Source organism: Trachypithecus francoisi, unplaced genomic scaffold, assembly GCF_009764315.1.
Source record: "Trachypithecus francoisi isolate TF-2019V2 unplaced genomic scaffold, Tfra_2.0 Lachesis_group2, whole genome shotgun sequence".
Taxonomy (NCBI): Eukaryota; Metazoa; Chordata; class Mammalia; order Primates; family Cercopithecidae; genus Trachypithecus; species Trachypithecus francoisi.
The window spans coordinates 81618480-81633169 of NW_022681465.1; the positions used below are offsets into that span (position 1 = coordinate 81618480).

General features: G+C 41.0%; 2 protein-coding genes across 7 annotated transcripts in view; one reads left to right on the plus strand and one right to left on the minus strand.

The window, feature by feature from the left end:
- Window positions 1–497: 497 nt before the first annotated feature.
- LOC117065096 lies at window positions 498–5615 on the minus strand. The gene has a single exon (XM_033179539.1). It carries the CDS (start codon window positions 5448–5450, stop codon window positions 4848–4850), a length of 603 nt encoding a protein of 200 aa, XP_033035430.1. The 5' UTR covers window positions 5451–5615; the 3' UTR covers window positions 498–4847.
- Window positions 3302–14690, plus strand: part of PARP8 (poly(ADP-ribose) polymerase family member 8) — a 186437-nt gene continuing 175048 nt past the window's right edge. The window contains exons 1-3 of one of the 6 annotated variants that reach the window (XM_033179537.1): window positions 3302–4517; window positions 4602–4703; window positions 5613–5667. In XM_033179537.1, coding sequence (XP_033035428.1) covers window positions 4409–4517; window positions 4602–4703; window positions 5613–5667 — 266 coding nt within the window. In that variant the 5' untranslated portion in view covers window positions 3302–4408. The remainder of the gene's footprint in view (window positions 4518–4601; window positions 4704–5612; window positions 5668–14690) is intronic. The other 5 variants (XM_033179538.1, XM_033179533.1, XM_033179535.1 and 2 more) reach the window with 5 other exon arrangements.

Here is a 14690-nt window from a genome sequence, read left to right on the forward strand (position 1 = left end):
CACTGCGAATATATTCATATAGTATTTACGTACTTTCTAAGAAAAAGCAAAAGAAGTATTCAAAAGAAGGAATTAATATGAGTGAGTACAAGCTAAGAATGAGTTTGCTTGCATGGCACAGTGAGGCATCTCATCTAATTATGGTCTAGGATGCTTCTAGATAGAAAGGGGAATTAAAATTTTATAGGAAAAATGGATCTAAATTAAAGTGGAATTTGGAACTAGAAAGAAGAGTTAAGGTTTCATGCTGTAGCTTTAGTATTACTTAGGTTAGTTAAGATGCTAGATGCCATAAAACTTTAGCATCCCTGCTGTGCTGTCACATTTGACCTTAGAAACTTAACAGGGGTATGGTAAGAACCAAACTGGGACAAATTCCACCATACATCACCTAAAATTCTCCTTCAGCTTGTCAAGTTTATTCAAAGTTGACTTTGGTTTCTCATAGTAGACCTATCAGATGAGGTCAGAAAAGTAGGATTAGTTTCCAAAGGCAGTTTTTTTTTTTTTTTTTTTAAGAAACAGGGTCTGGCTCTATCACCTCAACTAGAGTGCACTGGTGTAGTTATAGTACACTGCAGCCTCAAATTCCAGTGCTCTAGGGATCCTCCCAAGTAGCTAGGACTACAGGTATTCACCCACACGACCAGCTAATTTTTTTTTAATTTTATTTTTTGTAGAGACCGGGGTCTTCTAATGTTAGCAAGGCTGGTTTTGAACTCCTGACCTCAAGCAACCCTCCCACCTCAACCTCCCAAAGTGCTGGGATTACAGGCATGAGCTGCCATGCCAACCAAGCAGCTTTATAAGGAAAGAATTGCAAAAGTCTCTCTACTTAGAAGGTAGTTGGGTCCTTAGCAGGCATTCTTTCCATTACAGAACCACCACAAGGAGAAGCTATACCAGTCTAATAATCAGAAAGAAATTTTCAGATCATCTTCCTTCCAGTGGCTCTCCATTTTTCTCAGATGAAATCCCACTTCCTCACCCTTATTTAAAGGCCCTTTGTGGTGTCTTCTCACAGCAATGCCTCAGCCCTACTCTGTCCCTCCTTCACTGGTTCTGCCACAAAAGCAAACTGTCCCAGTACTGTTTCCACAGCCCAACAAGGATGGTAGGCACTCCCATGGGTATTTACCACTGATGACAGTATTATGCATTTGGCAAAGAAGGCTGTTCCCCTCTTTGCTAATCCTGCCTCTTATCCTCTTCTTAATAACCGTGGAATAGCAGAGGTCAGGCTTTTACTTTTCTTAAGACTGTACTAATGGCTGGGTCATTTGGGAAAGGAAGTTGAATGAAAGAAAGGGAAATATAACTGCCACTAGCAGAGGCTATTTTTAGAGTCCATAGGCTTCAGCCCTCCTCAGAATCCATCATAGGGCTTCTTGGCTTCACTCCTGGCCTGCAGCCATTGGGGGGCCGGTTTACTTCCTAGTGTGGCTTCTGTACCCATTTATTCCTTTAAGTTTAATTCAGTTGCTGAAAGATTTAGAGAGAGAAAAAAGTTTCTTGTAGTCCATGTCTCATCTTAGATGAATTAATCCATTTGTGCCTGTTTCCTCTTTTGTAAAATGAGAAAAATAACAGCTAGTATATGCAGTTATTGTGAATATTAAATGAGTTACTATATGTAAAGCTTTTAAAGCAGTTTCTAGCAGTTCTGGATAAATGTTAATGAATTCTGGATAAGTTTTGCGTAAATGTTAATAATAAGTTCTGGATAAATGTTAGTTATTAATACCCATATCACATTATTGAACTTAATGCCTCATGTCTATTACCTTACACTTCCACAGTCAGGTCTTTCGGCATAGGCAAAAAATTTCTGGTTTTCGCTAATAAATTCTATCTGTTGGCTTAGAATCATTATTCTAAACTGGTGGAATTTTTTCAGTAGAGTCTATCATCCAACATGTAGATTATTATCTTCAAGTTAGTTTGGGATACCACCTGAGTTCTCCCTCACTGTGAATATTGATTTTATTTATTTAACAAATTGGTGAAGGGTTTCTTATATGCCATGTTCCTGAATGCATGTGTGTGTTGTATGCTCATGAGTGTTTAAGGAGGGACTGTTTCATCTCAAAGGTGCATATAGTTTTTGATAAAGGAAGTATGTTGAGCACATGTAATATAAACACTTAAATATTTGGAGATGGGGCAAGGTAAAGAAAGGATCCTGGATATGGGCTGACTTACTTTGAGCAAATTGTTCCATTAAGGATCTAGCCTGGAAGATCCTTGGATGGATCCAGGTTGGTATAGTTTTTATTAAAGAAATTTATCTTGCAGAAATACATACTAGATACGTTAGTTTTTATTTTTTAATCTTACTCCTTTAAATTTAAAAATATTTATTAAATACATCACACCTTAAGGCCATGAATAGGGTGAGGTTAGCTTTGTTTAACCAAAACAGGGCAGCCCGTGAAGCTTAAAAAAAAAAATCAAATATCAGACAAGTCACGAGAAGGCCTATTTTAAGGAGTGAGTAGTAAACTAAGAGCTGATCCAGACAAAAAAAATTTGGTAGCTTTGAAACGATTTCACATTTATTTGTAGTAAGGGTTCCACTTGGAAGATGCAAGCCTTGTGGCTAGATAACTATAAAATAAATTCTTGTGAGTTAATAGACTTTCAGACTTTTAGAGAAGTTAGAGCACGTAATGGAAGAAGAAATACTCATGATTCTCAGTGGTGATGGAAGAGAAGAAAGCGTTTTTGGCAGTCAAAGGACCTACACAAAACAACATAAGGACTAAGGGCTTGAACCTGTCCTACTCTAAACAGGAGGCATTTTATGAGAGGACTGAGCAGGAGATATAGCCTGTTGTGACTGTGGCTTTACTACATCAAAGGCTGCAGTGGATCTCGATAATGCAGAAGAATGTTTCGTTTTATAACTCACAGTGAATATGGCTGGACAACGAAACTATTTTATAATTTCTTTCCTGAAAGATAAAGGAGTTAGAACATAGAATCTTTGATTATACAAAATCTTAAGACTCCTTCAGGGATGGCAGTCATTCCTACCGTGCTGAACAACGTGTTGTCATGGTCAGAATCAGAACGAAATTGATTAAGGGTCTGAAACAGTTTGGCAACTCTTGGGCCCTTATGCTGATAAGAAAGCTGATGAGACAGAGTAATGAAAAGAGGCTGCAAGAAATGACCATTCATGCATTCAGCCAACATTTAGGTCACCCTCCTATATTCCAGGCGCTGTACATGGCACTGAGAATGCAAAGCTAAACGAGTCACGGTCTACTGGCAGGAGCCTTCTCAGTGGAGAAAAGATCAACAAGAGAAGTGCCTGCTGGAGACCTCTCCTAGGGCATAAGCCAATATAGAGGTGGGGCAGCTACCTCAGCCTGAGGTGTCCTTAGGCAGAACAGAAAGTGAGAATCAGATCTGTATCTCATTTCTGAGCATCTGGATTGTAGCTTTCCCTTCACTGACTGTCAAAGGAGGTGGTTTTTAAAATCAAGCCAAACAGGTTTCCATCTTTTCGGAAGACCCCGGAACGTGCCAGTTGATTCTGGCAATTTCTCATGAACAGAAACACCTAGGAAGGGAGAATTGGTGAGTCTTTTCAAGAGGCGGAAGTCCCTCAAAAGGGGCTGTGTTTCGTAAACTGCGCCCCAAAGGAGCTGAACTACTTCCATCCGGAGGAAAAAGACTCAGGCACTGAGGGAAAGGGAGGGTGTACGTCTGGAGTAATTTCAAGGCTTTTTCCGTGTTATGTGATGTGGCAACAAGGAAAGATTTTTTCGTCTTACTATTTTTTTAATTTTTCAATATTTTCTTTTCCCCCCTTTTCCCTTCCCAGCCACTCCGGTTTGGGTTTGCCACATGACTCATAATTCCTTTAGAAAGTGGAGTCGAATTCATAAAAGTGATGGGGGGAGGGGTGCGGAGAGGGAAGGCTGGGAGCCCCAGGGAGTCTTCACTACCTACACTGTCGCTCAGCTCTCTGCACGAGTGGAGGTCGGGGTGGGGACACGCGGCTCCCGCCCGGGATGGCTGATACTCTGCGAGCCCTGGCGGCCCGCAGCCGGGCCGGGTGACTAGGCGGCGGGCAAGGAGGGTCTGCGGCGGGCGGGCGGCGCTGCAGCAGCCTGGGCACGGCCGCCGCCGCCCGCGGGCGCGTGTGTGCGCGGGTGTGGAAGGCCGGCGTGCGGGCCGTGAGGGGTGTGCGCGCGTGAGCCGGAGCGGGGCTCGCCCCTCGCCGGCGCCCGCCGGTGATCGCTCTCCGGCCGTTCCCTGCACCCTCGGCCCCCCACGGCCGTTGGTCCGGGCGGGGGAGGGAGAAAGTGAGACTCAGTGTCATCACCATCCATTGTCAGAAGGGGAGGAAATTGGAATCCAGCAGCGGCGAGCAGCAGCTGGGCGGTCACATCTGGGAATGCAAAGCCGACCTCCCCCTCCTCCTCCTCCTCCTTCACCTCCTCCTCTTCTCTCACCCAGGATCACTTCCGAAACCACTTCGCTTTCAGCCCCTGCCTCGGCCAGAGGTTTCATTTTTAACTGAATATTTACGAAAGCTGGAAGCGTGCGAGGAGGGGGTGGGGTGGAAATAGCGGCTGCTTCTTTTCCAGGGATTTATTTAATGGGGATGTGTTCAAGGCAAGAGCGAATTCAGAAGGATATCGACGTCGTGATCCAGAAGTCCAGAGCTGAGAAGGACTGCCTGTTTGCAGGTGAGTTCTTGCTTTTCCAGAACCTTGGACCCAGCGCCCCCTTCCCAGTTTTCTGACCGCGACGTGTGTGGCTGGGGGTGGGGTGGAGCGTTGCACGTCCCCATTCTGGGGTTCATTTGGCAACAGCTGCTGCAACCGCGGAAGCTAAAAGGGGGAGGGGGCGCCAGCCTCTCCCCTTCCCCTCCCCCCACCCCCAAGTCTGGAGCAGCCACCAGCTTTGAGGGCAGAACCCGCGTGGCCCGAGCGGGGGTCTAGGCGAAAGGACAGTACGTGGTATTTCCAGTCCCGCGTAGTGCCCGAAACCTCCAAGCACGCTTCCTGGGTTCCAATAGCAGCGGCAGAGCGGGGTTGGTTGGATCCGCCGGGTTTGCGCAATGGGCTGAGCGGCGGCGGCTGGGAAGGGAGCCCGCTGCGCTGCGCTGCGCTCGTCAGCTGCGCCCGGCGCCGACGACCCCTGGGGGCAGCGCTTGGCCGATCTTCGGCCCCTTCGGCGCCCTCTAGTCCCCTCCGACTGGCAAAGAGAAGGGATTCCTCGGATTCCCAAGGCACCCAGCGCCCCTTCATGGTGGTCGCCTTTCGTCCATTTTGCTCGCCCGTGAGAGAGATCGGATTTTGCTTTCGCTGCCGCGAGCCCGGCGGGTGCTGCTTCCGGCCTCCCTGACCGGGAAATTCCCGCCGTTGCCATGACACCCGGCACTTGTTGCCGGGGGCGGCCTCCCGCTGCACCCAGTCAGGGGCCCGCCGCATCCCCTGGGACGCGGCGCGGAGAGGGTACCTAGCCGCCCTCCAGCCCTCGCTCCCCGCCCGGCCAGGCCTCCCCTGACTCCACCGAATGGGGGGCCCAGGTCATGGTCGGGGTTAAAACAAATCCACTCCATGGGTAGCTTTTAACAGGACTTTCTGTTTCAGATTTCAGATACTCAGACTCCACCTTTACTTTTACCTACGTTGGCGGCTCCAGAAGGTATTTATGTGTATCGAGTTGCTTCATTTCCTGTTCACACGCTTGTGTTTCCTTTGTTCTTAGCGTGTTCCGTGTTCGGGTATTTTGGTTGCTTGTTTGTTTGATTATTGTGGCTTTTCTTGACCCACAACCGAAGCCTGACGTCCCTCGGTTTTAAATAGCGGGGGGTGGAATCAGTCTTTGATTCAGCTGTTTGGAAGACCACGCCACAGGCAATGAGCGTTGAAACTGTTCTGCTACAGTACTAGATTACTCTTAGGCGATTTGGGATTGATACAGGCAAGCCGGTGCAAAACTGGAATACTGGATATGAAGTGAAATGTATAAAATACATAAAATGTCACAAAATAGTTTGATCACAAGTGTTGATTTTCCTGGTGAGTTGGGGCTGCTTATTTCCATGTTTTCTGAAGGTTCACGTAAACGTGCAGCCTGCCAATTCTCTATACATTTTTTTTTTTCAATGAGTGGTATTTCGGTTTTCACGTTTAGTTGTAAGAAAGAAATTGGAGACTTATATGTAGCTGGAGTGGATGACTTCTTTCTTTTGGGGGAAGAATGAAAGATGCATATTTCGTTAGTAAATTGTGAACAAATTGAAACAAACCCAAATCCAATTTTGAATTTAGGAAGTAGAGTTAAAATGAAAGGTAGCCATTCAAATACTATGCCTTGCTGCCTTAACTTGTTAAGTTAGGATTTTCTTCCTTTTAGCCCTTTAGGGACACAGTAGTTTAAAAGAGCAGTAGCCACATATGAGAAGTATCAGATATAGATTAGAGGGAATTCCTTAGACCAGCCCTGCTGTTAAGACTTAACGTCAAATTCAATATTGTTTGATCACATTCCAAAATATATCTTAGCTAATGGAAACATTTATAAACATATAAATTGCAAAAGAAGCTTTCTTGTGTACATACATTTTTAAAAGCTTGAAATTGATGTGAACTTTTAAAAACACGTAGGATCTGTATTACATTCTACATCTCAAAACAAATTTAATTAAAATGAATATCATTCGAGTACATACAATACGCCTAAACCCCAGAATTGGCACATTGATTTACTAGTTGAAAATATAACAGTGAATCACCAAAGTTCAGTGTATACTTTTTGGGAGAGAATGAAATTACAGTATTTCTTTATTTACTGTAATGTCATCTTTGTAATTATGAATTAATAATTCAATGAGAGGAGACCTGGTTGATTAAATTAACGCTGGCCCTACACATTATATCTAAAGGATCTTCGTATATGACTAATATCCTCTTCCATTATTTTAACAGTTAAAATACACAAAGTGGCCCATTAAAAATAGAGCTGACTTTTCACCATTGCTGTTTTTCTGGTGAGACGTGGGCAGGAAGGACAGGTGGGCTTTTCAACTAACTAGCTTTCTGATTTTTAATAAGATACCTTAGTTCTTTTGGTCTCAGTTTACTTATCTGCAATCAAAGGGTAAGTCATTTGCTTAATCACTAAGATCTGTTAGATACTGCAGGTAAGATTCTTTATCAGCAAATTATTGAACTCTAGTGTTAACATAGCTAGAGGTGGAAAAGGGAGCAAGGCCAGGTGTTGGGATGAATAATTAACTAATCAAGATAACATCAGTTTTCACCATAGGAACAAGTACCATGGTTGCTCTTAAAGTAAGAGATGTTTCCTATTTTGTGTAATTTTATTAAGGGATAGTGTTTCCTTTTGTCACTGATTTAAATGTACCTAGATGTTTCTTAGCCATTTGGCTAAGATCGAGCGCAAGTATACCTGGGCCTTTTATATCTAATCTAATGTAGACCAGCCTGTTAAAAGAGAAAGACAATTGATTAAACTGCTGATGTGTTGCTTTGTTATCTCAAAAGCTTGTTCTATAATGCAATATATAAAAAGTTGTTACAGTGTAGTAACTGTAGATAATCCCTTTATAATTTGTATATAATGGGGAATACCATTTATTTTCTGAAAATAACATATTTGTTTACATTACCAACATTAGAAACCAATATTTATTAATCTGTTTCTCATCCTGACATTTCAGTCAGACTCTTAAAATAATATTGCTGTATTTTGATTTAATGTGCTTATCAACTTATAATATTGAATTAATAGTATCACTTTAGGTGAGCTAGACTTCACTGAAGGAGTTGGGAGCCTTATGGAGAGAGAGTATATGATTATCTCTATTTGTATTTAATTACCATTTCATCTAACCATTAAGAACATACTTCGAGAATAATTTTTAATTCAAGTTGTAGATAAAACATACTGTACCATTTTCTTTTTGACATTTTCCAAGAATGAGTTACGCAGTATCTTTAAAGACAAATATTGATCTTACATGTTACTATTCAAAAAAAATAAATAATACAATCATTTTGTTCTACATGTATACTTTTAATTTTTCTGTGGATAATAAGAAATGCCAAGAGACTATTGTGTCCATACTGGCAAGTGGCCTAATAAATTGTCCTTTTATTTGGTGGTCATCAGAGTGGCAGTTAATATCTTGCTATTTTGCCTTGTGGACTTGAGGTAGAAAGGTTCATGGAATTCTATCCTTGCTTTTGGATGTGCAAACTGAAGCTCAGAGAGTTGAAGACCCATAGTCACTTCTGCCAATTAAATGAAGCTGCCATGTAAACCTGTTCCGTCACACTCCCGAGACCTCCTTCTTCTCCATTAATGTTCTCAAGCTTTTTGAGCATGCAGACACTTTACCATCAAAAAATTATGTAGAAGCATACTTGAGAGTTACAGTTTAAAGAAAAACAAGGTGCAATTACTTAGTTATTAGTAGCATTTACATATGCTTGAAAACTTGTGCCATATATATGGTAAGATTAATTTATTCTAACAATGATCTTGATAATCCCCCTGATTCCCAGACTCGTTGGAATGGCTCCACAGCTATCAGTGGTTCTGCCACAGGTTCAGAGCCTTCCCAGTACTGCCTTCTTATTTGAGAGGTGTGCTAAGAACTATACAGCAGAGGCTTCAATTGTACACAATTTGGACGTTTAGGCAAAAGTCATTTCTTCCCTATACTTTGTCATGCTTATCTCCTGTCTCTTTTTGTTTTACTGATTAGCAATAAACTCCTTAAAACCCAAAGGTTTGGGCTTCTGTTCCTTTCACTTGCAGTCAGACATGGAGTTAGTGGCAGAAGAAACAGAAGGGGTAAGCTGCATGGTGATAGCTACTGAGGATGGATAGGAAAGCAGGCTGAGTCCCTGGGGCCAGTGGTTACCAAAGCCAAGGAGAGAGCAAGGGGAGCCCAGTGGGCCTGGCCATGGACTGCTCTGGCATTCTGAGTATGAACTTTCAGCCAGGAATGTATTGTGAAAATATTACTGTGAGGTTTTAAAAGTACACAAATAAGAATTATTTTTTGGGAAAAAAAAAAAAAGTTAGAAAAAGAGATATGCCCAAAAGAAGAAAGTAAAAAATACATGACTTTTGTTAACATATTAACATTTATTCTTTTGGATTTTTATGAGTCTATATGTATATAAAATATGTATGCATCCCTAACTCTTTTGAGACCACTTTTTTTCACCCAAGAATATAACATTACTTTCTTTCCTTTAGAAAATATGTGAGACTAAAGAATGTTTATTGAGAGTTTCCAAATCAAGGAGTATGACTCTCTATAATAATAAGTCTAATGTTTTATTAGAAATTATAATGAAATTAGAAATTTAATATTAAATTTGGCAAGATGTTGTGAGTTGCCTGCATATGTACACCCTTTGTTATATGACTAGACACTCTTTTGTGTGGTCACGGATATACTGGCATCTTTTGAAGTATATCCTTTTTGTTTCAGGAGCTTCTGTCTAGATAAATAGCAAGTGTGACACTGATAATAGTAATCGAATATTCCTCAAAGCACAGGCTCCTTCCTCTTTCTCATGGGCCTTTCTTTGCACATGCTGCCTGGAAAACTCACCCACAATCTACTTTCCATCCTCTCCTTCGGCCCATCCCTGCTCAGCCCCCTTTGTTGAGATAGTTGCTAAGCCAGATTCTCTGAGAAGCCTTTCCTGGCATCTTTGTCTGTATGATTCTGCTAGGTGTTTCTAAAACCATGTTGTTACAGTATATTGTAATTGCCTATTTATGTCTGTTTGACTGTGAGCCTCTTGATGATGGGAATTCTCTCCTATGCATTGCAGTTTCCCCAGCCCCTAGCACGCTGTCTAGCCCAGTATTCCTTCTCAGTAAGTAGGTGTTGAATGACTTACAAAATGAATGCTAATAGATCTGGCAGACAAGAAGGAATTTCCTAGCCTAAATGACCAGATGTGAAGACTTAAACACTTCAGGGTCCCCAATCTGGTGATGCGACTTGCGATGGAATTTCATAGGAATCCAGCGTGACGGAAGTTGCCTAGTCAAGTTATAAGTCCTGTTCTCTGGGTCACGTGTTCAAATACTTTTAGGGGACAGATAATGCAGTATTTCAGATACTAGGGAGTGATGAGGACTGTGGCACACTGGAGAGTTTGGACTCCAAGAGTAATTAATTCAGTTAAAAAAATCGACAGCACTCTGGTGATCAAGAAAACTTTCTAGGGACCCTAATCCACGTGAGCCCCCCAGTGTGTAATTCCATAACTCGTGGGATGCCATCAAGAGAGACAATCTACTTGATTGCTAAAGGGCCTTTGTTTTCTTTGGAGTTCCCCAGAAAGGAGAAGTGTATGTGTGTGCAGGGGTGAGGAGGGGGAGGATAAAGAAGCAATACTATCACCTTAAAAAGATTTGTCAATTTTCATTATGAAAGAAGATCAAACGTGCCCACTCCAGAAATCTTGGCATATACAATTATTTTGAAGCCATTCCGTGTTCTTCAGGATGTCACAATGAAAAGAGTGATTTTTTTTTTTTTTTTAATATGTTTCTCTTGGCAATGGGGACTTTCTCACCATACTTTTACATCACTTATTATATATTCAGAATATTGATTTTTTAAAAGTGTGTTCCTTGGCGCCCTGGGAACCTCCCTCAGGAACTGGGATAGCTGTGGGGAAGGAGTGTGAAGGGAGCTGAATGAGTGAGCAAGAATCTGAGTCTTCATATCTTTTTTAAAATTGCAGCTGCTTTTTTCTGTTATGTATAACAACTTTTTTTGAAAACAGTTTCATTGTTGAGTTTTAAAACCACTGACCAAAAATAACCACCAATTTAACATAAGTATACCTTTATTGAGTTTTTTTGTATTAAAAAATTTAAACTCCATTTTCTTCATGGATTAAGGTGATCCTACTAGTGATATTTATTAAGCATTGTCTCTGCTGTTTTCTTTGCTGGCTTTGCCTTATCCCGTGTTTCCAAAAAATACAAATAGGCATTTGGTCAGCTACTTCACATTTTATAGCAGGAAAAACAGAGGTTTGGGTGATTTAAGTAAGTCACAGTTAGTAAGAGCCATAGGATACATTTCAGTGTAAGTAATTGTTTATGTAAGCCTTAAGGGACATTGGTTGAATTGGCATGACTAGAATAGTTGGGAATGTTTGGGAATGGGGAGAGATTCCTAATGGGATGTCTGCCAGGGGCCATACTGAAAATCTACTGGTTGGCAAAGGTAGTGCCTAAGCCCAGTGCTAACCATAATAGTTGGAAAAGTATGTACATTGGCTGTGGAATCCTTATGCAAATATTTGGCCAATCCATCTAAATTTCTCATAATTTCTCTCTGTAGCATTTTTAAGCAGACATATAGCTGAAATTTTATCAATCCTAAAAATATTTTGTAATTCTCTGCCCAGATTTGCATTTGGGTAGATTGTGCTGTAGAAGATATAGCTTGCTTTAAGATAGCTGCCACTGATTAGTTTATTTTAGTCTATTTTAATCAACTTATTGCCTTACTTCCTTTTTCATTCTCTAAATTTCTGAAATTCTATCTTTCATGTTCCCCAGGAAAGACTAGTTAGGTGTGTTTTTATTAATAAGACTTATTATCCTCATTTCACCATGACATAATTTGGGCTTTCTGTTCCAAGTTATCCTACTTGAATGCTGGACATTTCCACCTGAATATTTGTCATTTTCACCTCAACCCAGCACATCAAAACAATCCCTTATTACCTCTTTAAAAAAGCTTCTCTCTCCCGCCTTTTCCTAGTCAGTATCACATCTTTTGAGCCAGGTATGGGGATTACAGTTTCAGATTTCACGTCAAGTCTGCCTCTTCTCGTTCCTGAAGCTCCACCAACCTCTACTTTGAAACATTTTTGGTCTCTTCATCCCACCCCATGTCAACATTTAGCCCATGCCCTGTTGACTTTGACTTAGATCAATCACCTTAACCCAGGGTCTTAAAATTCTTGATTTTGAGTTTCTTATCCATCCAGTTTATTTACATCTGAACTCTTTAAGCATGAAATTAATCATTCCTCTGTTCAGAAGCCTTCAAATATGACCACAGCTTTTTCCATATAGACCTAAAACTTACATTCATGGCCTTTGAGGGCTGCCTTCCCTGTCCACTGATACATGTTTCGCATGCTTCCTAACACCTACATGCTTCTGTTTGCTTAGTGACCATCCACCGTCCACTCGACAGCAGTTTGTATTAATTTAGTATAAAGCTGTGTAAAGTTTATTGATTGATAACATCTGTGTCACATAATATGATTGGTTTGGATATCTAGATCATGGTTCTTATCACAAAGAGCAGTTCATTGTATTTTTTTCCTTGCCCACGAATGGCATCTCTGTTCATTAGAATACATAACGTTTTATGCATAGGAGGATAGAGTAACAATATGAGTAGAACAAAGTAAGAATGAGAGGAGAGGATCGTAAAATTTGAGGATAGGATGAGAATGTAAATAGATTTATGTCCATCCATTACAGATTAATAACCACAACGATAAAAGCCTTGAATGTTATTTATTTGCATATGAGTGATATTTCTGTTTGTGGCTGATACCCTCTTGGTATTAAATGGAAGATGATAAATTATTCAATATTAATTTTAGAGGGAGACATCTATTGAAACCTTTGTGCAGTCAGGTCAAATTTCTGTGTACAAAAATTAGCAGAGAGGTTGCTGCTGGTTGACTTCCCCTAGGATGGTATCTTTCTGAACATTTTGAAATATAGATTGAAAAGGTGGATTTGTCAACTAACTCTGAAGTGCTGTAGTTATTTGTGTTTTTATCATTGTTTTATTGTTTATTTTATTTTTGAGATGGAGTTTTTGCTCTTGTTACCCGGGCTGGAGTGCAGTGGTGCGATCTTGGCTCACTGCAACCTCCACCCCCAGGGTTCAAGCGATTCTGCCGTCTCAGCCTCTCCAGTAACTGGGATTATAGGCGTGCACCACCACAGCCGGCTAATTTTTTTGTATTTTTAGTAGAGGCGGGAATTCACCATATTGGCCAGGTTGGTCTCGAACTCAGGTGACCTCAGGTGATCTTCCCGCCTTGGCCTCCCAAAGTGTTGGGATTACAGGCATGAGCCAGCTATGGTGCCCGGCCTGTTTTATTGTTTAAAAAACAAGTACAAGTTGTTATTATTCAAGGATTGTTGATAGAATATATACTGTATTTGAAGTGTAGAACTGAGGCAGAGGCTGATTAATATAACTAGTTTACATTTGTTAGCCTTTCACATCTGTGAAGGAATAAAATACAGACAAAAGTGGAAAACAAACCAGGAAAAGAAAATTGTTAAGCACAGAGCTGCTTAAAAGAGTGATGTCACATTAAAACAAAAAAGTCGAAGAAATAAGTCCCTATTTTCTTTAGAGACTAGAACTCCAACTGCTAGCCAACTGCCTAGAATATAGTAAATATTTTCTTTCTTTCTTTTTTTTTTTTTTGTTGAGACGGAGTCTCGCTCTGTGGCCCAGGCTGGAGTGCAGTGGCCGGATCTCAGCTCACTGCAAGCTCCGCCTCCCGGGTTTACGCCATTCTCCTGCCTCAGCCTCCCAAGTAGCTGGGACCACAGGCGCCCGCCACTTCGCCCGGCTAGTTTTTTGTATTTTTTTTTTAGTAGAGACGGGGTTTCACAGTGTTAGCCAGGATGATCTCGATCTCCTGACCTCGTGATCCGCCCATTTCGGCCTCCCAAAGTGCTGGGATTACAGGCTTGAGCCACCGCGCCCGGCCGTAAATATTTTCTAGTTTCTTAAATGACAGAGTAGTATTCCTACATTATGTGTTGGCATTTCCCAAACTGTTAAAGTAGATGTTAGATTTGTAGCCAAATATGTCTAGGGAATGCTTAAACAATATAAAACAGTTTTAATGATTGGCTTTTTAGAACATTATATATTCGTGTTCTTTATGCATATCCAAGAGGTGAATGAAGTATTTCGGGTTTTTCAGACTTACTTGATTACAGATCTGAAATATCTGAAAACAGTTGTTTTGTGGAAAACACTTTGGCAAACTCTGAGTCTTACTCATTAAAAATAGTTTTTGGGTAAACAACAGTGTAATAGAAATGGAAATTACTGATTCATATTGAGCCATGAAGAATTTATTTTCAGCAATTTTTATAGAAGTTGCTTTATGACAAAGAAAGCTTTGGTTAACCGGCATTTGGCATTTGATGCCCCTAACTTTTCTACATGAGGATTTATTTCTCTGGTTCTCTCTCTCTCTCACTCAGTTATACTGAATCCATTTATGATAAGGGCTCTCAACCTTTCTTATTCATCAAAGCCCTGAAGTTGGCAGAGCCTTCTCTGGTACCTGATTAGAAGTCCGTCTTCCGTCTCATAGGGAAGTGTTAGAGATGAATAATGATTCTGTGTAGCAGAAGTAGTCATTATGTCTTCTTAAATTCGGTCACTGACTGCAGTAGAGCTTCTTAGTGAGCAGTCTATGATGGAGTGTACTTTCGGAGAAGCTCATGGTGGGGAAAATCTGGAATTTATCTAAATATTTGATTTCTTTGATAAATTACATTAAAAAATCAATGAGAGTATCTATTTGGTGAAATCATTTTCCTCCATGTGACCAAATGAGAAGTTTAGTGAAAGATTTAAAATCGTTTCT

Excerpts from the sequence above, each read along its gene's own strand:
- LOC117065096 (XM_033179539.1), bottom strand. The coding sequence starts at position 5,450 with ATGCGGCGGGCCCCTGACTGGGTGCAGCGGGAGGCCGCCCCCGGCAAC.